The 22919-nt window shown below is 48.6% G+C and overlaps 1 protein-coding gene across 3 annotated transcripts in view; it reads left to right on the forward strand.

Moving 5' to 3' along the window:
* Positions 1–22919, forward strand: part of CEP250 (centrosomal protein 250kDa) — a 50102-nt gene that overhangs the window by 21656 nt on the left and 5527 nt on the right. For 2 of the 3 annotated variants that reach the window (XM_014959322.1, XM_014959324.1), the window contains exons 9-27: positions 521–682; positions 972–1150; positions 1584–1766; positions 2671–2815; positions 3066–3212; positions 3396–3626; positions 6507–6700; positions 7947–8074; positions 8832–9001; positions 10398–10577; positions 11635–11769; positions 12075–12206; positions 12708–13009; positions 13915–13990; positions 14341–14653; positions 15341–15468; positions 15723–15843; positions 17101–17255; positions 18698–21844. In XM_014959322.1, the coding sequence (XP_014814808.1) occupies positions 521–682; positions 972–1150; positions 1584–1766; positions 2671–2815; positions 3066–3212; positions 3396–3626; positions 6507–6700; positions 7947–8074; positions 8832–9001; positions 10398–10577; positions 11635–11769; positions 12075–12206; positions 12708–13009; positions 13915–13990; positions 14341–14653; positions 15341–15468; positions 15723–15843; positions 17101–17255; positions 18698–21844 (6228 nt within the window). Of the gene's footprint in view, positions 1–520; positions 683–769; positions 872–971; positions 1151–1583; positions 1767–2670; positions 2816–3065; positions 3213–3395; positions 3627–6506; positions 6701–7946; positions 8075–8831; positions 9002–10397; positions 10578–11634; positions 11770–12074; positions 12207–12707; positions 13010–13914; positions 13991–14340; positions 14654–15340; positions 15469–15722; positions 15844–17100; positions 17256–18697; positions 21845–22919 lie in introns of those variants that run through there. The other variant, XM_014959325.1, reaches the window with a different exon arrangement.

A 22919-nucleotide genomic window follows, 5' to 3' on the forward strand; every position in this document is an offset into this window, starting at 1 on the left:
AGCTTCACTCTATGGAGGGGAGTTTAATCATCAGATCTCTTACACAGTATCTCTCAAAGTCACTTCTTTTGCCTCGTGTCGCCATTTTTGTCCTCTTGTGCTACTGCTACTGCACAAGAGGATAGTAATTATAAACATTAGCTTTTTCATTGCTGTTTTCCGGTATTCCTTCTTCCCTGGGCAGTGTTAATGTTTCCTTTCATTACTATTTCCTGTGTTATTCTCGTGCTAATGTATGTGGCTCTGAGAAGCTGAAGGGGACCAAAGTAATTCCTGAGAGCCTCAAGAAACTGAGGGTTCAGGCAGCCTCTGGCCACTTCACACTTGTTTATAGGATCTGTAGTAAGAAACCCCTGGAGTACTTGTGGCCACAGGGACAAAACTTCTTTGTTGACTGAAGAAATGAGATAATTGAGTTTTTAATGACTCCAGCATGAAGTGGGGGAGGAAAAAAAGGAGACATAGATAAAGAAAACGAAGTAGAACGAGCAAAGAGTAACAAGTCGATGTGGGCTTTCAGGTGGTGTTAGATGACAGCGACAGCACGGTCGGTGTTACCTGCTCTGATGGTTCCCAGCATGCAGAGTGCAGCAACCTTCTCTCTTGTCTGAGCTCTGCTGGTGCAGAGTGTGCCTTTGTGGTGGTTCAGGAAGCACTGGCGAGGAGGCGAAGAGCAACACAGGTGAGAATTTCTGCCACAGGCTCAGCTGCTAATGCCTCACATAGGCTGAAACCTTTCCATTCACTCAGACACTTTATTTCTAGCCATCCCACTCTTAGTACCGTATTGCCTTGCCAGTCTCACCAGCTCTACATTCTACTGCTTTTCTTTCCTTGATCTCCACCCCCTCATCACTGTTTTTGCCTTCAGGTGAGCTGTCTGTGTGCTTGATGATTCTCCCAGCTATCTGGAGACATCTTTCCCACTCCTCATTGCTTGTTTGTGCTCTTTCCCTGCCCGCTCCTTGCAGGCCCTAAAAGAAGAGCTTTCTGCCAGGCAGGACTCTATCAGTTTGCTGCAGCACCAGCACAGGCAGCAGGAAGAGAAGTGCAGGAAGCTGCAGCAAAGGCTTGAGCAACTGGAAGAGGAATGTAAGATGTCCAGCAGCCACCAGCAGCACCTCCAGTCTCTGGTAGAAGCACTCAGAAGGTGAGTGTTTCTTCCTTTTCCTGCATTCTAGATGCCATCTGCTTCCAGTTTTGGGAGTTCAGAGGCGTTATGGGCAAAGAACTCGCCTGTTCACCACGTGTGTGCCTCTGGCACTTTAGCGTCCTCCTGTCACTGCTTTTCATGCTCTACTGTGAATCCTAAGGCTTTCTTGGACATTCAGAGTAATGTTGGAAGACAAGATGCCTCCCTTTTGACATGCTGTGTCTCTGCAGACGGAATGCCCTTTCCTAACCACTGCTTCTCACCAAGCAAAGGCAAAAGCCTGCCTTCCTCTTTCCCTGGGGTTACTTCATGAGGGAAAGAGCATGTTCTTCCTTACCATGCTCCCCACAACTCCATCCTGGAATGATGAAAATGAGATCCATGACTCTTCAGGCCTCTTAATTCTTCTGACTGACTCTTGTCTCTGCAGTGACTGTGCAAACCTCGAGAAAACCAGGGAAGAGCTACAGCAGCAGCTTGAAGCAACAGAGCGCGAAGCCTCGTGTCTGCGTCAAACTAACACTGAACTGCAGCTGAAGGAAGATTCAGCCCAGGGGGAAAAGATGGAGCAGCAGGAGAGGATGGAGAGAGTGCGTCGTGACCAGGAGCTCCTGTGAGCGTTAAAGCTTTCTCTGGGCAGGGGTGGGTGTTGCTGGACTTGAGGAGCCCAGCATAAAAGAGTTAATTTTACATGCTTGTCATTTGTAGCATAGGTGAAGGGAGCACGTGGGCAGGTCTGGCTGCCTCCTGACATAGAGCATGGCTGCCTCCTTGTACCTTCGTTATCACCCGTTAAAAAAATCAACTCCAAACCTGACAGAGTAGTTGATGACAAGCATAAGCTGAAACGAGAGATGTTCTGACTGGATTTAAGGAGAACAAAAAGTCATGCAGCAGAACAGGTTACTCAGAGAGCTTATGCAGATTCCATCCCTGGAAATTTGGAAGACCCGGCTGGATAGAGCCTTGAGCAACCTGGACTGATCCCAAAGCTGACCCCAGCTGCTTTGAGCTGAAGATTGTGCTAGAGGCCTCCTGGGGTCCCTGCCAGCCTGAATCATCCTGTCATCCTATGGTTATTTGATTGGAAATCCATATGCATCTCCTCCCCAAATAGATTGCAGGCTCTTTCATTGTTTCACTGCTGAAGGCAAGAGTAATTGTGGCAGTATTAATCTGGACTTAAAAAGTCTATGTTACCTCAAGAACTTGTATCCCATGTATCAAAAAGGAGGGAGAGAGGACTAAGATGCAGGAAGCTGTTGAGAGCACCTGAACTTTTTGGAAAGGTTCTGTGATTTCTGGAAGCTTGTTTTACTTTCTCAGTGCTGAATGTATCGCCTCCATCAAGGACAAAGGGTGAGGCAGCTCTAGTCAAGAAACACCAGCGTTCTTGAGATGTAAATAGCCATTGGAAATCACCCCAGCTGCCATTTCTGGGATATAGGATGTGCTCTTGGGTTTGGAAACGAGAATGTTTTTACATTCAAAATTGTTTCTCTCTCCCCTTCTCATAGACTGAAGGACTTGGCGGCACTTGAAGAAAAACAGTCCTTATTACAGCATGAGTTTGTAGTTGCGAGAGAGATGCTGGAGGAATCACATCTTCAGAGGGATCTGCTGAAGCAAGAGAACCATGAGCTGGCCGTGGCCCTGGAGAAGGTACGGTCACCTTGTGATAGCAAGGCCAGCACAGATGCTGTTTCTGTCAATAAAAGACAGGGAACATGCTGTTCTCCTTCTTGGAAAATAGTGATGAGACCAGGCGGGTCTTTGGGGCAGTCAGTCCCTATGTGCTGATTTGGAGTGCTGAACTGGGAGTGTGTCAGAGACACGCAGGGGATGGGGAGTTGCTGCTCGAAGGCAGGGATTTCCCTGCCTTTGTTGTCACTTTGTTCTTCTGTCTCTTCAGGCAGAGCAGTCCGTGGCAGAGCTGACAGGGGCTCAGAACAAGCTGAGAGCTGAAATAGCTGATCTACGTGTTGCAACAGCGAACATGAGCGGTATCAATGAGGCTCTTGCTTTGGATAAAGTGGAACTGAACAAACTTGTGCTGCAGGTGAGCAGAGTTGCCAAAGATCTTGGCAGGTGTTTGTCTCCAGCTGCTGCTGCTTCCCAGACTTCTTGCCTCCCAAAAGTGTGACTGACTGAGTATGGAAATGTTCCTTTTTCTGTCCAAGCCAAACCTTCTTCATTGTAAATCTTACCATATTTTGTTTCCTCTGTGCTTCCTTGGTGGCAGCTGGAGCAAGAGAATGAAGCTCTGTTGGGTAAAGTGGAGGAGATGGAGAGAGCAAAGGTCTCTGCCCAGGAGAAGCTGAGCTTGCATGAAAGAACAAATGGAGAGCTCTGTGCAGAGAAAGCCCACCTGGAGCAGCTGCTGAAGGAAGCAGAGGAGCAACAAGAGGGGCTGCGGGCAGCGCTGAGGATCCTGGCAGAGGAGAAGGAAGAAACCCAAGAGAAACTCATCCAGGTGAGACTGAAACCTGGTGCTTCTGGGTGGGCATTTAGCTGCTTGGCTTGGTGAAGCTGTGTCTGTGATGGCTTCTTTTTTGGCTTTGATAAGCTGCTGAGGGAGGATTGTGTTGTCCGTGAATCTGAGTGGGGCTACTACTCTCTCATGTGGCAAAAGAAACAAACTGTGTAGCTCTGAATGTTTTTTCTGACACAAAAATCAGGGCTGCATGTTTCTATTTATGCTTTTTGTTGCGAAGTCTGCAACTTCCAAAACTCCATTTGTTTGAGAGTGGGACAAAGCTGCAAGTCGATGTATTTTGTCTTGTGTGGCTAAGAATGGGAATGACATCTTGAAGTTGTTGAAATTTGTGTTTTAAGACATACATGCAACTTTGGCTGGAGAGCTGCCCAGCAGAAAAGGACCTGGGAGCATTGGTCAACAGCAGATGAATATGAGCCAGCAGCGTGCCCAGGTGTCCAAGAAGGCCAACAGCATCCTGGCCTGTGTCAGGAGCAGTGTGGCCAGCAGGACTGGGGCAGTGACCATCCCCCTGTACTGGGCACTGGTGAGGCCTCACCTTGAGTACTGTGTCCAGTTTTGGGCCCCTTATGACAAGAAAGACATTGAGGTGCTGGAGCGGGTCCAGAGAAGGGCAATGGAGCTGGTGAGGGGTCTGGAGCACAAGTCTTGTGAGGAACAACTGAGGGAGCTGGGGGTGTTCAGCCTGGAGAAAAGGAGGCTGAGGGGAGACCTTCTCGCTCTCTCCAACTCCCTGAAAGGAGGGTGTAGCCAGGGGGGGTCGGTCTCTTCTCCCAAGGAACAGGCGATGGGACAAGAGGAAGTGGCCTCAGGTTGTATCAGGGGAGGTTTAGATGGATATTAGGAAATAGTGCTTCACTGAAAGGGTTGTCAAGCCTTGGAATGGGCTTCCCAGGGCAGTGGTGGAATCACTATCCCTGGAGAGATTTAAAAGACATGTAGGTGTAGCACCTGGGGACATGGTTTGGTGGTGGACTTGTTAGTGTTAGGTTTACAGTTGGAATCAATGATCTTAAAGGTCTTTTCCAACGTAAATGATTCTATGAGTGTAATATTCTGTGAATTGTTAGAGCCTCTTCAGGGTTTGAGGAAGAAGAGGAGAAGTAGGTGATAGCACAAGACTCTTCACTATGGATTGACTGATTTTGGTTCCCTGGAAAAAGAACTTGTGAGAATCATGTCACTGGAGGAGATTAGGGAGTTTGTCATCATTTAGATGTCAGATCCATATTGTACAGTCTCAGGTGTTACAGGATAACTTTGAGAGAATTGTTTGTTTCTGATGGTCTGTTCTCTGTTTGATACTCTTAGTTTTGGAGTTGGTGCTTTGTGTGGCACACATTTGGCAGAGGTGTTATACGAAAAAAACCTAAAAGATCATGGTTAATCTTCAAGTTCAAATACCAGCAGGGGATATGAGACAACTTCTTTTTTAAGACAAGGAAAAGGTATTGTTGACCTGAACTACTGTACAAAGAGATTGTAGCATCTCTTTGGCCACATCAGCCAGACTTTCAGGTACTGCTAGATGACACTGCTCAGTGCAGGGGCTGTTTCCCTGCCAAGTGTCACCTCATTGCATCCAACTGCTTTACACACTGAAGTAGGTGACACTTTGATTTTTTTTATTTTTTTTATTTTTTTTTCTAGAAGGAGAAACCATGTGTATTTTCCCATTCTTCAGCGAGTAAAGTTGCATTTGCTCAACCTTTCCTGACTATTTCCAGCACTGGAATAGATTCTGATAGAATTTTCAACTGCAAGTTCTGGAAAATGCAGTATTTTTGCATGGAAACACGTGGTCTGGGTTATGTATGTTTGTCGTGAAGGAGCTGACTGATCCCTGGCAACCAGTAGGCCCCTCCACGTTGCTTTCAATTTGACAGTGCCAGTGCTTTTTGGCAGCCCGGGGTGGTATTAATGCGATGTACAGCAGATGCTCTTAAGCTGTCACCCACAGTACGGAAGCTCTTTCTCCTCGACTGGTTCAGGAGTGTCCCTGACTGGCTCTCCATACAGCTCCAGAGAAAGGACTCTCCCTGCATTTTTTTAACTTGCCCTAGCTTCAACAAGGGCAAGTGCCAGGTCCTGCACTTGGGCCACAATAACCCCATGCAGCGCTACAGGCTGGGGGAAGTGTGGCTGGAGCTGCCTGGAGGAAAGAGACCTGGGGGTTCTAATTGACAAACGGCTGAATATGAGCCGGCCGTGTGCCCAGGGGGGCAAGAAAGCCAATGGCATCCTGGCTTGTATCAAAAATAGTGTGACCAGCAGAAGTAGGGAGGTGATTGTGCCCCTGTACTCGGCACTGGGGAGGCCACACCTCGAGTGTTGTGTCCAGTTTTGGGCACCTCAATACAAGAGAGATCTGGAGGTGCTGGAGCGAGTGCAGAGGAGGCAACGAAGTTGGTGAGGGGGCTGGAGAATAAATCGTATGAGGAGCAGCTGAGGGAGTTGGGGCTGTTTAGTGTGAGGAAGAGGAGGCTGAAGGGAGACCTCATCGCTCTCTACAACTTCGTGAAAGGACACCGTAGAGAGGTTGGTGCTGGTCTCTTCTCACAGGTAATTAGTGACAGAACGAGAGGGAACGGCTTCAAGCTCCAACAGGGGAGGTTTAGACTGAACATTAGGAAGGAATTTTTCACCCAAAGAGTGGTCGGGCATTGGAACAGGCTGCCCAGGGAGGGGGTGGAGTCCCCATCCCTGGCTGTGTTTAAGGGCCGTTTAGATGCAGTGCTGAGGGACATGGTGTAGGGGAGGACTTTGTAGAGTAGGGGAGATGGTTGGACTCGATGATCCCAAGGGTCTCTTCCAACAAGACGATTCTATGATTCTATGATTTTGTCCTGCTTTCAGGTTCACCAGCAGGAAGAGTACGCTCGCAGTGGCCTGGAGCAGTTGTGCCAGGAGTCCTCTGGCCAAGGGCAGGCACTGGCCGAGGTGTCCGCAGAGAAGGAATTGCTGGTGCGGGAGAAGGCTGCCCTGGAGGTGCGACTGGCAGCCGTGGAGCGGGACAGAGAAGGGCTTTCCGAGCAGCTGGCAGAGGCCAGGTAAGGGCAGGGAGGAGACCCTGGGCAGGGCAGTATTTGATGTCTGTGATGATAAAGGTGGTCATCGTTGCACCAGGATTGCATCCTGTGTGCCTTCAACTTCCATGGCCAGAAGAACTTGGCTCTGAGTTGAGCCATAATTAAACCATGGAGACATTTACTGAATCCTGAAGTTTCTCTCTAGTCTTGGATTGTTTTTCTGTGCCTCTAACATCGGTCTTGCTTTATCCAGTAGTTTGACACAGCATCTTCAGAATTGGAGGCTGCTGCTTGTGGACGTGTGAGCAGGACGCTGCCCTTCAGGGTGAAGCCAGAGGCTCACGCAGAAAATCTGGAGGGGCTTCTGTTTCTAATTGAAAGCATGTTAAGTGTGGTGCAGGACCTAGAGCTGGTGGCACCAGGAGCAGGGAAACCTCTCTGGAATTCTGGCCAGTCTTCAGGGCTTCTTGCCCATCGCTGATGTCAGTTAAAATGGAGGGTATTTACTTTGGAGGGCCAGAGACCAGTGTAATCAGAACCAAGGGCTTGTTCTCCTCTTTGAAGATACAGCCTCCATTGTCCATCCCAGTTTTTCTTGCTGGCACAGATGGTATGGGTGCAGCTCCCCATGTACCAGGGTTCAGACAGCAGTAATTTCAATGTGGTAATTGCCATCCCCTTGGGCTGGGCTCTCTGTGCTCTGCCAGGTGATAAGGGAAGCCTGGCCATTCCCTCAGAGGGGGCTGCGTTGCTATTTGAAATGGCAGAAATGGGTTTTCGAGCAGGGAAACCTCTCTGGAATTCTGGCCAGTCTTCAGGGCTTCTTGCCCATCGCTGATGTCAGTTAAAATGGAGGGTATTTACTTTGGAGGGCCAGAGACCAGTGTAATCAGAACCAAGGGCTTGTTCTCCTCTTTGAAGATACAGCCTCCATTGTCCATCCCAGTTTTTCTTGCTGGCACAGATGGTATGGGTGCAGCTCCCCATGTACCAGGGTTCAGACAGCAGTAATTTCAATGTGGTAATTGCCATCCCCTTGGGCTGGGCTCTCTGTGCTCTGCCAGGTGATAAGGGAAGCCTGGGCATTCCCTCAGAGGGGCCCCCATTGCTATTTGAAATGGCAGAAATGGGTTTTCTGTGTATGAGTTTCCACACAACCCCTTTTCCGTAGGCAGGGGTAGGGATCTTGAACCACTTCTAAGTGGAACAACTCCCTGTGGGTGTCAGAAGCAAACAACTCCTTTCTCTCTGTGTTCACCATTTGCAGGACAGTGAAGGAGACCCTGGAATCCAGCCTGTTTGAGGCTCAGCAGCACTTATCTCAGCTGGAGATCTCCAGGAGTCATCTTGAAATCCAGCTTCACACAGTCACGCAAGCCAAGGAGGTGATACAAGGTGAGACCCTCATGGTTCTGGTGATGCCCCTGACCAGGGAAGGTGGTATAAAACTGTCATCCCAAATCTGGGTTCTTTACCTGGTGTGCAAGCCAGTAATATGCAGAGCAGAGGGATTTCCAAGTTTATTCCATTAATGCGCAGAAAAGGGGTGCTCTTCCCAAGGGGAGCACACCTTAGTATCAAAAATGTCCCTTTTTATACGCTGTTTATTTCATATTATAACGATTAATACATTCATTGTTATTCTCTTTAATGATTGGTCAAGATTTCTTTGCTTCCTATGTAAATTAGTGCACAGACTCTTGTTTTCTTCTTGCATTATTCTCTTTTGAGTAGGTGGTATGTTGGGAGGTGGTCGATGAGTCGGTGATCTCCCCCTGCCAAAATTCCCTTTTGCCTACTTCTCCTCTAATCTTGGCAGTTCCAGGTGGTTTTCTCAGTTTGCTGACCAGGCTGACAGTTCATCACTCTCTTGACAGAAATATCCTGCTTATCAACCTATTTCTCTATAAATGATCAAATAGGTTTGAGGCCACATAGAGGACTCTGGGCAGCAGCGGCAGATTCCCTTGGATGCTTCGATTACACGTAACATTTCATTTTTCTAGTTAATATCAATTTTACTACAATAAAACCAGCTCTCTTGTCTGCAGAGCTTCTGGGGAGTGAAGGAGCTGGAGACAGATCCCTCCTACACTGAAATTCAATGGGTGTTTGTGCTGACTCTGAATCTCGCCGTTTGTCATGTTTGCAGGGGAAGTGAAGTGCCTTCAATGGGAGCTGGAAGCAGAGAGATCTCTCCTGAAGCAGGAGCAGGAAGACATGGTGCAGCAGCTCCTGCAAAAAGAACAGCAGCACGACGACACCCTCAGGCTTCAGGAGACCCATCACAAAGTGGAGATAAACAAGCTTCTGCAAGAGCTGGTAGGAAACAAGATGCTTCTGACTCCTTCAGGCCAGTGTTGTAGGCTGGCTTTAGGAGAACAGCCTGAGCCTGTGAATGGCAGCCATTGTCTGTCACAGGCTACGTGGCACCAGGACAGGCAGCAGAGCACGTGGCTCCTCCTTAAAGGCCTGTGAAGAGCCAGAGAACTCTGCTGAGACAGTAAATGCAGCCCCAGGTTGTGTGTGGGCATAAGATGAGTTGGACAGAAGGCTGAGTGGTCCCACCCAAAGCACGGCAGCAAAGGGGTAGGCTCTGACCAGAATCCCGCCTGCCATGGAGGAGACTCTGAGCATCGCTGCCAGCTGCCCTCACAGGGACTTTGTTCCTTTCTGCCTGTCCTTTGGCAGCTGACAGAGGTTTTGAAGCAGACAGAACAGGCCCATTGTCCCTGGTACCCAAGGTGGTGGCCTGTCTTGTGATGAGGGCATGAGGGTATGGTTTCTTTCTGACCCTGCTATCTGTCTGCACCTTTTCATTGCTGAAAAGGGAGCTGAACTGTAAAAATAGACTCTGAAACCAGAGAGAAATGCTGAGGGGAGAGGTGCTGGGAAACAGGCAGCCATCACAGAGGGGAAGGTGACATCTTCTATTCCACCTACTGATCCTCCTTGGAAGTTCCTTAGTAGGACATGCTTTATTGGGGGCAGAAAGCCACTGCTGTGTCCTGTTTAGGAGGGGGGTTGCAGGAGAGATGAAGTGTCATGTTGTTTTGAGGAGCTTGGCTTGAGACATCATAGAATAGTTTGGGTTGGTAGGGACCTTTAAGATCACCTAATTCCAACCCCCTGCCCTGGGCAGGGACACCTCCCACCAGACCAGGCTGCTCCAAGCCCCATCCAACCTGGCCTTGAACCCCTCCAGGGATGGGGCAGCCACAGCTTCTCTGGGCAACCTGGGCCAGGCTCTCACCACCCTCACACCAAACAAGTTCTTCCTGAGATCTCCTCTCAATCTCCCCTCTTTCAGTGTCAAACCCTTCCCCCTCACCCTATGGCTCCCCTCCCTGATCAAGAGTCCCTCCCCATCTCTCCTGGAGCCCCTTGAGGGACTGGAAGGGGCTCTAAGGTCTCCCTGGAGCTTTCTCTTCTCCAGGCTGAAACCCCCCCCCAGCTCTCTCAGCCTGTCCTCCCAGCAGAGGGGCTCCAGCCCCCCCAGCATCTCTGTGGCCTCCTCTGGCCCTGCTCCAAGAGGTCTATGTCCTTCTCATGCTGAGGGCTCTAGAGCTGGATGCATTTCAGGGGGGGTCTTCCCAGAGCAGAGGGGTGGGATTCCCTGCCTTGCTCTGCTGGCCACGCTGCTGGGGATACAGCCCAGGATGTGGGGGGCTTTTTGGGCTGCAAGCTTCATCTTGAAGTCTTTTTCTCCACTCGTCAGGCAAGTGAGCGGGAAGGGCACCATTCAGAGCTGCAGGTGATGCTGGAGCAATGGGAAAAAGAGAAGGCAGAGACAGAAGGTGAGCATGAGAAGAAATTGCTTGATATGAAGCAGGAAGTTGCTACCATGCAAGCTGAACAAGAAGAGCAAAGAACAAGAATGGAAAATGCCAAGCAAGAGGTAAAGACTGTGAAAGAAGAATTTGTGTGGTTTTTTGCAAGGCTAGAGCTGTGGGAGATGGCTGGATATCAGGCTGTGTGGAGCATCCCCTGTGTGTTTTCTACATTGAATTTGGTGAGACAAAAGGGGAGCAAGGCTGTCCGTGGGACTAGGAATAAGACCCCTCATAGGAAGCCCGGGAAAAACGTCACCTTTCACTTGAGGTTCTTGTGCTGCTGTTGTGTTCTGGTTTTTTTTTTTAAGACTTGCCTCAGAGTATCTTCACAGTTCTCTTAATGGCCCTCCTTTGATATTTACTGATAAGTGCTTATAGTCTTAACTACTTTTTAAGTCCAAACTGAATTTGTGGGGCTGAATCCCCATGAGGATGGGATTTTTGTTTGAGAGGGACAGAGGATTGTGTCAGGATTGTTGAGAAAAGGGAAAAAAAAATAAAGACTCTTCTGAAATATTTCTGAGTGGCAAATCAGAGGTGTTGTCTGGGCTGTGTTTTAAGTCACTTGCTGGTAAGCTATTTTGTGCCCAGATCTCCTGTGCCAAAGCAACCCTGTCACACACTGAGAGACCTTGTGTCCTAGCCAAAGTCCTCTTTGTGCAGACTGCTGAGGGACAGTTAAGTTACCCAACATAACGAAATACCTTAAAACAGAAGTAATTTTTGCCAAACCCCACTTAGAAGGCATGAGTTTCTGAAGGAGCTGTTAGATTCAGCCCTCTGGCAGCCTTGCCTTTTCTCAACTGCTGAAGATGCAAAAGTCGCTGTTGAAAGACAAACAGAAGCTGAGAGAGACCCTCACCAGCAAGGCAAGAACCTTGAGAAATGCCACGTGTTTTCCTGTTAAAAGACTTAAGAGCTTGTTGGGGATTCAATCACAGATGGACCATGGCTGGACTGTGTTTCCACTGCCAGTCTCACTTAGGAAGCTTTGTCTCCAAGTGGGTAGGTGATGACCGAGGAGACCAGTGCTCTGAGAACACCTGAGCCCATCCATCTTTTGAGTCTTGCCACGCAAATCTTGTATGGGAAGTTTAAACCCATCTTTGTATTTCTGTGCAGGTCCTGCTAGAAAAGGAGCGTGAGAAGAATGCTTTGTTAGAGACACTACTGCAAACCCAGGGAGAGCTAAGAGACGCCTACCAGCAGGTCGAGCAGCTCAGGCAGGAGGTGAAAGAGCAGCAAGAGAACGGGCAGGTGAGCCTGACAAGTAGGGTAGGCTGAAAGAACAGGCAGTTGGCAGCTGGACGCAAGCTGAGAGAGGCTGGGAGAGCCAGGTAACAGTGTGAAGGGCAGTCACAAGGCAATAAAACACAAGTCCTGGGACTGAGGAGGGGAGATCAGCAGAGATCAGCAACTGGGAAGAAGGGTTACGGTGGAAGCAGAGCTGGGTGGTAAACCAGAAAAGCAGTGACCGAAGGAATGTGATTTTGAGACAGAAAGAGGAAAAAGCTGAACCTGACAGCAGGTCCCAGTAACATGCTTGCCATCTGTGTTTACAGAACATCACAGAAAAGCTGCAGGAAACTCAGGGTGAGATCAAGGCAGTGGAGAAGAGGCACAAGGAAGAAATCAAAACCATCAAAGAGGAAATGAATGTCTTGCTTCAGCAGAGGGATGCTCTACAAAAACAGGTGACTGAAAGTGCAGTAGTTACTCCAGTCGTCAAATAGGTGCTCTCTCCCCTTCTTGCCTTTCCGTGGCAGAGCAGGCCGAGGGGGTAGATCAAATAGGTGCTCTCTCCCCTTGCCTTTCCGTGGCAGAGCAGGCCGAGGGGGTAGTCCCTCTGACTGCCACCCCACTGTCCTCTCCATCCCAGCTGGTCTGAAGGAGACTTACTGGTCAGCTGAATCTCAGCTGTTGCCCTGGACAGATGGGCTTTTGCTTGTTTGCCAGCAACCATCAGAGTGGATTTCTGCTGGCCTGTTACTGCTAGTCTTGTTTTTTAAGGTTTATTTTCAGGTGAACGTGGGGAATCACTTATTTAAAAATCTAAGTCGGCTGCATTCGTTGTGAGTGTGGTATTCTCTCCTAGGGTGAAATGTAAAGCTGCTGTTTCCCTTTCCTCACAGTGTATGATATGGCTGACAGTGAGAAGCTGTAGTCTCTGACTGCTTTGTTATGTCTTATTTGAGGTGGAAGAGTTGACATCTCAGCTAGCAGCCTCCGAGGAGTCCCAGCAAGAGACTGGCCGCAGAGCTCAGCAAGATCTGAGTGAGGCACAAGAGCTGTCAAGGCAGAAAGTGCTGGAGGTGGCGCACCTCCAGAAGATGCTGGAGGAGAAGAGGAGTCAATGGGAGGAGGTTGAATGTCAGAACAAGGAGCTGCAAGTGTGTCTGCAAGCCTTGGAGGAGGAAAAAAGTCGATGGGAAGAAGTGAAGCATCACAACACAGAATTTCAGGCTTCATTGAAGGTCCTAGAGTGTGAAAATGCCAGGTAAATGAAGGCCTGTGAGACTCTTGGTCTTGTTTAGTGGGTTTCCTCTTGCAGATCTTTGCATATGAGTGGCTCTGGCAGTATTTCCTAAAAAGTAGAGTTCTGAGCTATCCATGTTTCATTTTCTTGCAGTTTTTCTGAAGACAATGGCTTTTTGAGAGTAGTCCTTTCCTTAAAAGGAGGTGTTCTTTTGTTAGGTTGGCATGTTAATACTGTTCAATGAAACTTTCAGGAGCACACCAAAGGAGGCAGGTGGAGCTGCAGCATAATGAGCTTAGGTAGATCCATCAGCTCTGCCTTGGGTCCAATAAATTTTAAACATTTGGGATTCGTTTCGGTCTTCCACGCTGATACCTTTGGTTGGCAGAAGCCATCTTTTAAAACCATGATTTTGAGCTCAGCCAGATTCCCCTCTCAGGCACCCAAGAAACAAGAATGTTTCTTATTGCCATCTGTTTCCTCATTCCTCCAAAATGTTCCTTGAGTCTGGAGTCTGGAGAGGCTCAAGCAGGGTCTCTGCCAGCCTCAACAGTTTCAGCTGTTAGTGGCTGCCCAAGGACTACAAGAGAGGAGAGGAAGGGTAGGTAGGCTACTTCAGCTGCTGGAGTCCTGCCAATCTGCAACACATATCTTTATTGAAGAGAAGAAATAAAAGGCAATGCACTCTTGCTTCCCCTGTGAGGGATACCCAATAGGGTATTTAGCCCATAATTCACCTTTCTTTTGTGGAAACGAGTGTAGTGGGCACATGCTTGGGTGTGATGGCCAGCCTGTCTTAGGACTGAACCAGCAGCCTAGTTCAGACAAACACCAGGAGACAAAGCCATTCTCCCCTTGGCATTGGAAGTCCTAAGAGTTTATTAAATGTTATACCGTGTAGTAATGAGTTACATGCTCTCTTTCAGGCTGACTCTGTCTCTGGAAGAGAAGGAACTGAGCCTCAGGACCCTGGAAGAAGACAACCTTGCCCAGCACAACGAGGTGTCTCGGCTTGTTTCTGCTATTCCCCAGGCCCAGCAGCTCCACTCAGAGTGCAGAAGAGAGATACCTCTTGCCCTTTTACACACATACACAGCTTCACTTTTGGGGTCGGAAAGCGTGAAAGCCAGTACAACCTTACCTTTGGGCACGGGGAAACTTCCCTTTGGCCCCTGAGCCTCCAGATAAGCTAAAAATGGGTATTTTGCTCAGTTTGAATCCTTGGGTTTGTGCCTTTTGTTTCCAGTGTGGTTTTTTTGGTTGAAGTAACTTCTCCTTCATTCCTTCCTCTACTTCCTGCTCCGCTGCCTCAGTAGCGGCACTGTCCCTGAGGCTCTGTGCATCTCTTGTAGATCCAGTCGCTGCAGGAGGTGGTGCTGGAGAAGGAGGCCAGCCTGGCAACGCGAGAGGAGCAGCTGCTGCAGGATCTGGAGGAGTCCCGAGCAGGCCAGCGGTGCCTGAGGGACTCTCTGCGCATGCTGGAGGTCGAGACGTCTGAGCTGCGCCTGAGGCTCTGTAGCACAGAGAACAGAGCAAAGGCCTTGGCCACGGAGTGTCAGCAGGCCAGCAGTGCCCACTGGGAAGCCCAGTCCCAGCTGGATGAACTGCGCTTGGTTCTCCACCACCTGATCTGCGACAGTAGAGACTTTGTCCCTTGGAGTTCAGGCAAGTGTGGGGAGCTGGGTTAATGATGCTGTAGAGCACGTATAGGAGATCCCGATGTGATAGACTCATCCTTTCAGTTGAGGCTGACTCAAGCCTTGGGCAGATGGAGGGAGGAGTGGTTCTTTGTAGTCCCGATGTGATAGACTTGTCCTTTCAGTTGAGGCTGACTCAAGCCTTGGAAAGTCTTGAAAGCCTGACCTCCCTGTAGAGAGACAAGTCCATGTTTGTACAAGGAGAAATGACCAGCACCAAAATGAAATAGGGCCCGAGTTATGTCAAGTCAATGGGGCACGTGCATTCTTCCCTGGAGCAGCGCTGACATTAGTGGTCATCAAAGTAACGTTAGCCTGTGGCACACGTCTTGCTGTCCCATGTGCTCTAGGATGATAGCAAAGGCACTGCCATCTTCTCCTGGATATAAAGAGGCCTTGTCTGTTGGAGACCCCTCACAGAATTGTAGAATTGCCGGGGTTGGAAGGGAGACCTTTCAGATCCCTTCCTACTCCAACCATCAACCTAACGCTGCCCCAACCGTCACTAAACTATATCTCTAAGCACTACAATCTACCTGTGTTTTAAATACCTGCAGGGATGACGATTCCACCACTTCCCTGGGTAGCCTGTTCCAGTGCTTGAGAGCCCTTTCAGTGTAGTTAAAGCTTGAAACAGAGTGGCTTCTCCCCTCAGAACAGGGTAATGTCTGGGACCCGACTGTTTCTCAGGCCAAGGACCTCCCTGCAGAGCTCACGGTGGACAGGGTGACAGCAGCCCTACAAGACCTGCGCCAGCACCTGAAGCAGACTCAGCAAGATCAGGTACCGTGTGCCCAGCGCATCCAGAATCCTGTGCCTCTGCCAAACTGAGCTTACGAGCAGAGTGCCAAAGCCAGAACGAGTGTAAGCTCTTGTAGGCCAGGTTGGCTTGCTGCCGAGGGGAGCAGGAGAGTCATGCTCCCATCTGCTGTTACTGTCCAGCAGCCCCCTCCTGCCTTGGCTCTTTCTGCCTTAGCATTTGTACCTCCTTGTCTCCTGCCAGCAGTGGTGGTTCACTCTCTTCTTACCTCTTCCAGAATGATGCAAGGAAGAAGATACAGGACTTGGAGCTGGAGCTGAGTGAGAGGCAAGCTGAGAGGGACCATTTCAGTGCCCACAATCAGGAGCTGCAGAAACAGTTGGCTCAAAGCCAGGAAGGTACAGCTGCTTCTTTCCACCCAACCAGTGTCTCACTAGTGCAGATCTCTGATACCACACAGAGGAAAAGTGCAGTGCCCAGAGGTGGGAAGAGGAGGGAAAACAAGCAGCATGAGATTTAGTGACAGAACTACCAGGGAAAGCTTTTGATAAGAGGAAGATCCAGTGCATCTGCCTGTGCTACTGGTGATGCCTTTCAGGTCACGTGTCACTGCTGAGTAGGTGTGGCTTGATGCCTCACAGCATCCTTCTCCCTATGCTCTTTATTGATTTTCTTTTCCTCTTACATGGCAGATTCCCAGAGCGTTAGTTCAGTGTTAAGCTCTTGTGTTGTTGCGTCCTTTCTCCTGCTGCTTTTCCTTCTCCTCTGGTACCTAGTGCTTCTGAATTCTTCTTACCTGCTTTCTTACCAATACTGATTTGGTGTCTGAGCTCACAGCCATAGCAAACACCATTTCTAACTTCCCTGGCCACTTCTTACTTAGGCCTTTGGTAACACGTTCACATTGGGTTTATCTGTAAACTGCTTTTCATGTGTAACTGGGCACCACTTCCTCGAAGCTCCAGGCCATCCCAGTGCCTCCAGGGCTATTAGCCTCCCTGTATCATAGCTGGACAGGCATCTCTGCTTCTTTTTCTGTCATGGCTTTCCCGCTCTCCGCTTCAGAATTGTTTTTTCATCTCATTGTCTCGTTTTCCTTGTCTCAGACTACAGGAAGAGCAGAGCGTGGGCAATGCTCACTGCCTCCCCCACGGGCACGTGCAGTGCCTTTACCTGTTCAGTGTTTCTTCACGTTCCCTCTCTGAGATGGAACAGCTAATCATTTTTCAGACTCTTTACAGAAGAGTTTTCCAGGCCTTAGATGATTATCTTTTCTGGAACATTCATAGTTTTTACTACATGTGTCACATGATAACAGCTTATATACTTTACATTCTGCCACTGGATGGATCCTGCTTGTCCCACTAGTCGGTTCTTTCTGTCTCTAGTTTCCGTCCTCAAGTTCAGTCTCTTAGTTTAATTTTAGTTAGCAGAAGAACAAACATATTTTCATATTCTTCTGAGCCTCGCTGCTTTCATTCTCTTTTTTTTCCCTGCATGGAAGTTTCCTTTATTTATGTCCGATTTGAAAGCCCTTGTGGGTTTAGGGCCTGGGAAACACAGACAGGCAGATGAGAGGATGTTTTCTCTGTAGGATGCAAATTCCTTTGGTTTTGCTTTGCTTTTAACTTTCACCTTCTCCTTTTCTGCTGCAGAGATCCAGGTGGCAGAACGCAAGAGGAACTCTCAACAAGCTGTCCTGCAGGAAGAGGCTGCTGCTCTAAAGGAGAAAGTTGTAGCTCTACATCAAGAGGTGGCAGCTTTGGAACAGAAGCTTGAGAGCACTGAGAAGCAAAGGAAGGATGTCCTGGTGAGGCTGGCAGATGCCAGGAACGGCCATTTCTCTCATATTTTTTTAGCCTTCTGCAAATAATTCTAAGGAGCAACTTTTTTCCAGCAGAGAGCTGATTTGGGGTGATCTTGTACAGGTTCAGTCCAAGTCTGAGAAGATCGAGTGTACACAAATGCTGACCAAGCTTCTTTCATCTTCCTCTTCCTTCCACTCATCATTCCTTGTTTCCCAGACTTTCACTTTCCTGCCAGGCCCTGTAGCTGAACGAGCAGGGTCACCACCTTGAGTAAGAGAAGACAGTCCACAAAGGAAACATCATGAAGATGACCAATAGCACAGACTGTGGGGAGACCACAGACTGCTACAAGAGCAGAAGAATATTGCTTATACCAGTGGTATAACCTTATATATATAACCAGTGGCATAACTTTTTTATTTATGTTATAAAAAGGTAAACAAAGTGTTCTCTCTCTTCCCTTCCTCCCTAACAGAGAGAACATCATCACACCACTGCCTTAATCATGCTTAGTCTGGACTTTAGATCCTGGCTGTGGTTCTGGCGGCTCCTCCCCAGTACAACACCCTAGAGCTAGAAGAGGTTCAGAGAAGGGCAAAAAGGAAGATGGGACTGGCTGAGAGAGTTGGAAAAGATGCTTCCTAAAGGGTCGTGCAGGAAAGGTCTACACCATCCTGACAGGCAGGGAGCGAGGGGGCAGCCGGCATTCCCGCTCCTTTCCAAGAGCTGACCCAGAGCTGTCTGATGGGGCAGCAGATGGCAGGAGGTGGAACACTTCCAGCAAAGCAGACCTGGGGAACTCCTTGAAAAAGGGTGTTGGGTCTGGGTGGGCTCAGGAGGAGACTGAAGGTTCTCACAAGCTGGAACAGTGCTGGGCTTGGGGAGGTATCATCTAAGTCTGCCCCACTCTTGGGCTTTCTTCCCCAGGTATGCACTTACAGGTACCGTGACATAGAGGAGACCAGCACAGATGTTTGAGGCAGTGCAGCTGGTTTTACATGATCAATACTTGCCCACTTCCCCATTTACAGTGACTCCAAAAATCAGTTACAGACAGAGATTGATAAATACAGTACAGTTCCCAAATCTTTAGTGAGAGACAGGAGAAAATTTACATTTTTCAGAGAAGTAAAAGAGAGCATCTGTGGATCATTTCAGTGGCCAGTCTGGCCCAAAGCATGACAACATCCAACAGAGAAGACAACTGAATAACTCCAATTTTCTCCTAAAAGCTCAGACTTCAGCCCTTGCCCACTACTGGAGCAGGAGCTCAAATTTAGCATGAAACCCAGACACACACACACACATATATATATGTATGTGTATATATATGGAATTATTGAATCTTTTCCTCCCTGTTTTGCACCCAGACACACACACACACATATATATATGTATGCGTATATATATGGAATTATTGAATCTTTTCCTCCCTGTTTTGCAGCATGAACGGGACAGACTGCAAGCAGCTAAAGAAAAACTGGTATGGGAGGTAAAACTTCTTCAGGAATCAGTCACAGCCTCTGAAACCCGAGCAAATACAGCAACAGATACGAATCACTCCCTCGCACAAGAACTCCAAACTACACTGTCCATCTTAAAAACGAAAAATGAGGAAGTGGAAATACAGTGGGAGAAAATCCAGATGCTCCAGAAAGAGGCAGCAGAGGTGAAAGCTTTGCAGGAGAATCTCACTCATGTGACTGCCATCCTATCAGAGCGGGAGGGAGAAATGAAGTTGTACCAGGAAAAGATGAGAATGATGGAAAAGCAGAAAGAAATGCATAAAACTACTCTTGATGAGATTATGAAGGAAATAACAGAGAAAAAAGAGAAGACAGAATCCCAGCAAGAACAGATACAGGAGCTGGAAAAGCAGCAAGAAAAACAAAGGATTGCTGTAAGCAAGATGAACAAAGAGCTGGAGGAGAGGGACCAGGAGGTCAAATCCCAGCAAGAACAGATACAGGAGCTGGAGAAGCAGCAAGAATTGAAGAGGACCATGATGAACAAGATGAGCAAGGAGCTGGAGGAGAGAGACCAGGAGGTCAGATCCCAGCAAGAACTCATACAGGAGCTGGAGAGGCAGCGAGAGATGCAGAGGACCATGGTGAGCAAAATGAGGACGGAGCTGGAAGAGAGAGACCTGGAGGTCAGATCCCAGCAAGAAGAGATACAGGAGCTGGAGAGTCAGCAAGAGATGCAGAGGACTGCAGTGAGCAAGATGAGCAAAGAGCTGGAGGAGAGAGACCAGAAGGTCAGATCTCAACAAGAACAGATAAAGGAGCTGGAGAAGCAGCAAGAAAAACAAAGGATTGCCATAAGCAAAATGAACAACAAGGTGGAGGAGAGAGACCAGAAGATCAGATCCCAGCAAGAATTTATAGGGGAGCTGGAGAAACAGAAGGAATTGCAGATGGCTGCTGTCAACAAGATGAGCAAGGAACTGGAGGAGAGAGACCAGCAGGTCAGATCTCAGGAGGAACTGATATGGAAGCTGGAGAAGCAGCAAGAGGTGCAGAGGACTGCGGTGAGCAAATTGAACAAAGAGCTGGAGAAGAGAGACCAGGAGGTCAGATCTCAGCAAGAACAGATACAGGAGCTGGAGAAGCAGCAAGAAAAACAAAGGATTGCTGTAAGCAAGATGAACAAAGAGCTGGAGGAGAAAGACCAGGAGATCAAATTCCAGGAAGGGAAAATAACGATTCTAGAACAACACGGTACATCACAAGTCAGAAACCTGCTTGTGGATCTTGATCATATGAAAGGAAACTTGAAGGAGCAACACTTAGAGCTTATGTCTCTGACTCAGCAGATCCAAGAACTGGAAAAGGAGAGAGAAGAGGCGAAATCTCTGCAGGCAAGCCTGGAACACCTGAGGGCAGCTCTGAAGGACAGAGAGAGTGAGTGTGATTTTCAAAGGGAGCAGTTCAGACTCTTGCAGCAGTCCAGCGAACAGCAAGAGGGGCACCTGCAAGAGCTTCGTGGTAAGGTAGAAAAGATGACACTTTCTTTATCTAAAAAAGATCAAGAACTTGAATCACAAAAGCAGCAAATCCAGGAAGCTGAAGAAGTCATGGAGACGCAGTTAAGGACTGTCCATGACCAACTGGAGCAGGCCTTGGAAACCTTAAAAGAAAAGGAGGTGCTCATAGACATCCAAAAGCAACAAATATGGAACTATGAGGAAAAAACAGAACAGATGAATGTCCTACGCAGAGACTTAGACTACACTAAGGCCATACTGAAGGAAAAGGAATTCACGATTGAATCTCAGAAGGAAATGATTGAGACCTTCCAAAAACAAGAACAAGACTCTGAACAGCACAAGGAAATTCTGCAGCAGCTTCAAGTGGCACTGAAGGAAAGGGAGCAAGAAATTATAGCCCTTAGAAAGCAATGTGAGGCATGCAAAGAAAAGGAGGAAAAGCATAAAGCAGAGCAGACAAATCTTAAAGCAACAAAACTGACTCTGAAAGAAAGAGAAGAAAAGGTAGGTGTTCTGGAGGAGGCTATCTCCAAGCTTCAACAGCAAAAGGAGGAGGTGGAGATGCAGACTAAAGTCATACTGCAAAAACTAGAACATGCCGAGTCCTCTCTAGAAGTGAGAGACCAAGAGATAGTGTGTTTGCAAGCGCGTGTCCAGGAGCTTCAAGAGCAGAAGGAGTTGGAAGGCAAGCAGGCCAAGAGTCTACAGCAGGATCTGGACAAAATGAACCAAATAGTGAAGGAGAACCATTTGGCGTTCCTCCAGCAGACAGAGCAAATGAACATGTTCCAGCTTCGTGATGAAGGCATGAAAGTAGAACTAACATTGTGCCAGAAACAAGTGAATCTGCTTGAGGAAGCGGTGAGGAAGAGAGATGAAGACAATGAAACTCTTCTGCAAAAACTCCAGCACCAAGAAGAAGAACTGAAGACCTTGCAGAACCTCCAGCTTAGGCTAACAGAGAAGAAAGAAGAGGTTAGCCACCACAGAGAGCAAGAGAAGCTCCTGGAAGAAGCCTTGCCTGAGAGGGAACAGGAGACCAAGGCTCAAGGTGAGCAAAAAGAGATAGAAGAGGAGATAAGAGGTCTCCGGGAAGATCTCCAGCATGTTCAGCAGACTCTGACCAAGAAGGATGAAGAGATCAGATCTCAGAGAGACAGAGTCAGCTCTTTAGAGAAGACTCTGAGAGGGAGAGAACAAGAGCTCAGGAGGCAAAGTGAGCTCCTCAAACAATTAACATCAGCTTTGCGATGGAAAGATGATACAGAGACTCTCAAGAAGCAAATTCAGAAACTCCAAAAATGGGAGGAAGAGGAGGAGGAGAAGAGGAAAGTTCTCCAGGAGAAAGACCGTCTCTTGCAAAGGCAGAAGGAGTTGACCCAACAACTGGAAGATGAGCGGAAAGCAAAGAGGGAAGAAATGGAGCATGTGGTTGCTATTTTGAAGCACACTGAAAGCGGAGAAATCGAATGGAAACAGAAGGCACAAACACTGACTCTTGCCCTCACCAAGAGTGAAACAGCCAATGGGACTCTGAGGGAAGAAATCGCCATCCTGCAGAGTATGGTTTCAGAGAGGGACAAGGACCGGTTCCATCTTCAGGTAGGTGCTGTGAGCAATTATCTGCCAACTAAAATTAACTCCAGTCCAAAAGTTGGGGTGGGTGGGTGGTTGGTTCTCTCCTATCCAGGCAAGGTTAACCAATGTGTTGTGGTTAGGATTTGGCACGGAAAGGAAAGGGCACAGTTGACCAAACTAATCTCCTAAACACAGTAGGGGTTTGTGAGGAGAGCAACGACGCTGATGATGCTTAGAGGATGCTTTCAGAGATGAAGATTTCTCAGGCCAGCTTTTAGAATCATAGAATCATAGAATTGCCCAGGCCGGAAGGGACCTCCAAAGGCCATCTAGTCCCACCCCCCCGCAGTCAGCAGGGACACCCCCAACTAGACCAGGTTGCCCAGGGCCTCATCGAGCCTCTCCTTGAATATCTCCAGGGAAGGGGCCTCAACCACCTCCCTGGGCAACCTGTCCCAGTGCTCCACCACCCTCACAGTGAAGAACCCTCTCCTCATCTCCAGTCTAAATCTGTTCCCCTCCAGCTTGAAGCCATTGCCCCTCGTCCTGTCACTACAGGCCTTTCTAAACAGGCTCTCCCCAGCCTTCCTGTAGGCTCCCTTCAGGTACTGGAAGGCTGCTATTAGGTCTCCCCGGAGCCTCCTCTTCTCCAGGCTGAACAACCCCAGCTCCCTCAGCCTGTCCTCGGAGCAGAGGTGCTCCATCCCCCTGATCATCCTTGTGGCCCTCCTCTGGACCCTCTCCATCAGGTCCATGTCCTTCTTTTCCATGGGATTAGAGAGAATGGAATCTACTGGATAAGGGAGGTAACATAGTGACCAAAGATGAGGAGAAGGCTGAAGTCCTAAATGCCTTCTTTGCCTCAGTCTTCAGTAGTAGGACAGGGGGTTCCCTAAATATCCAGACCCCTAAACTAGCAGACAGGGGCGGGGAGCAGAGCGAAGCCCCTGCAATTCAAAGGGAGATGGTGAGGGACCTGCTCCAACACCTAGATGCAAACAAGTCTATGGGACCAGATGAGATCCACCCGAGGGTGCTGAGGGAACTGGCAGAAGTGCTTGCGGAGCCACTCTCCATCATTTACCAGCAGTCCTGGCAA

This window comes from Calidris pugnax, unplaced genomic scaffold (assembly GCF_001431845.1).
Source record: "Calidris pugnax isolate Ruff unplaced genomic scaffold, ASM143184v1 scaffold409, whole genome shotgun sequence".
Taxonomy (NCBI): domain Eukaryota; kingdom Metazoa; phylum Chordata; class Aves; order Charadriiformes; family Scolopacidae; genus Calidris; species Calidris pugnax.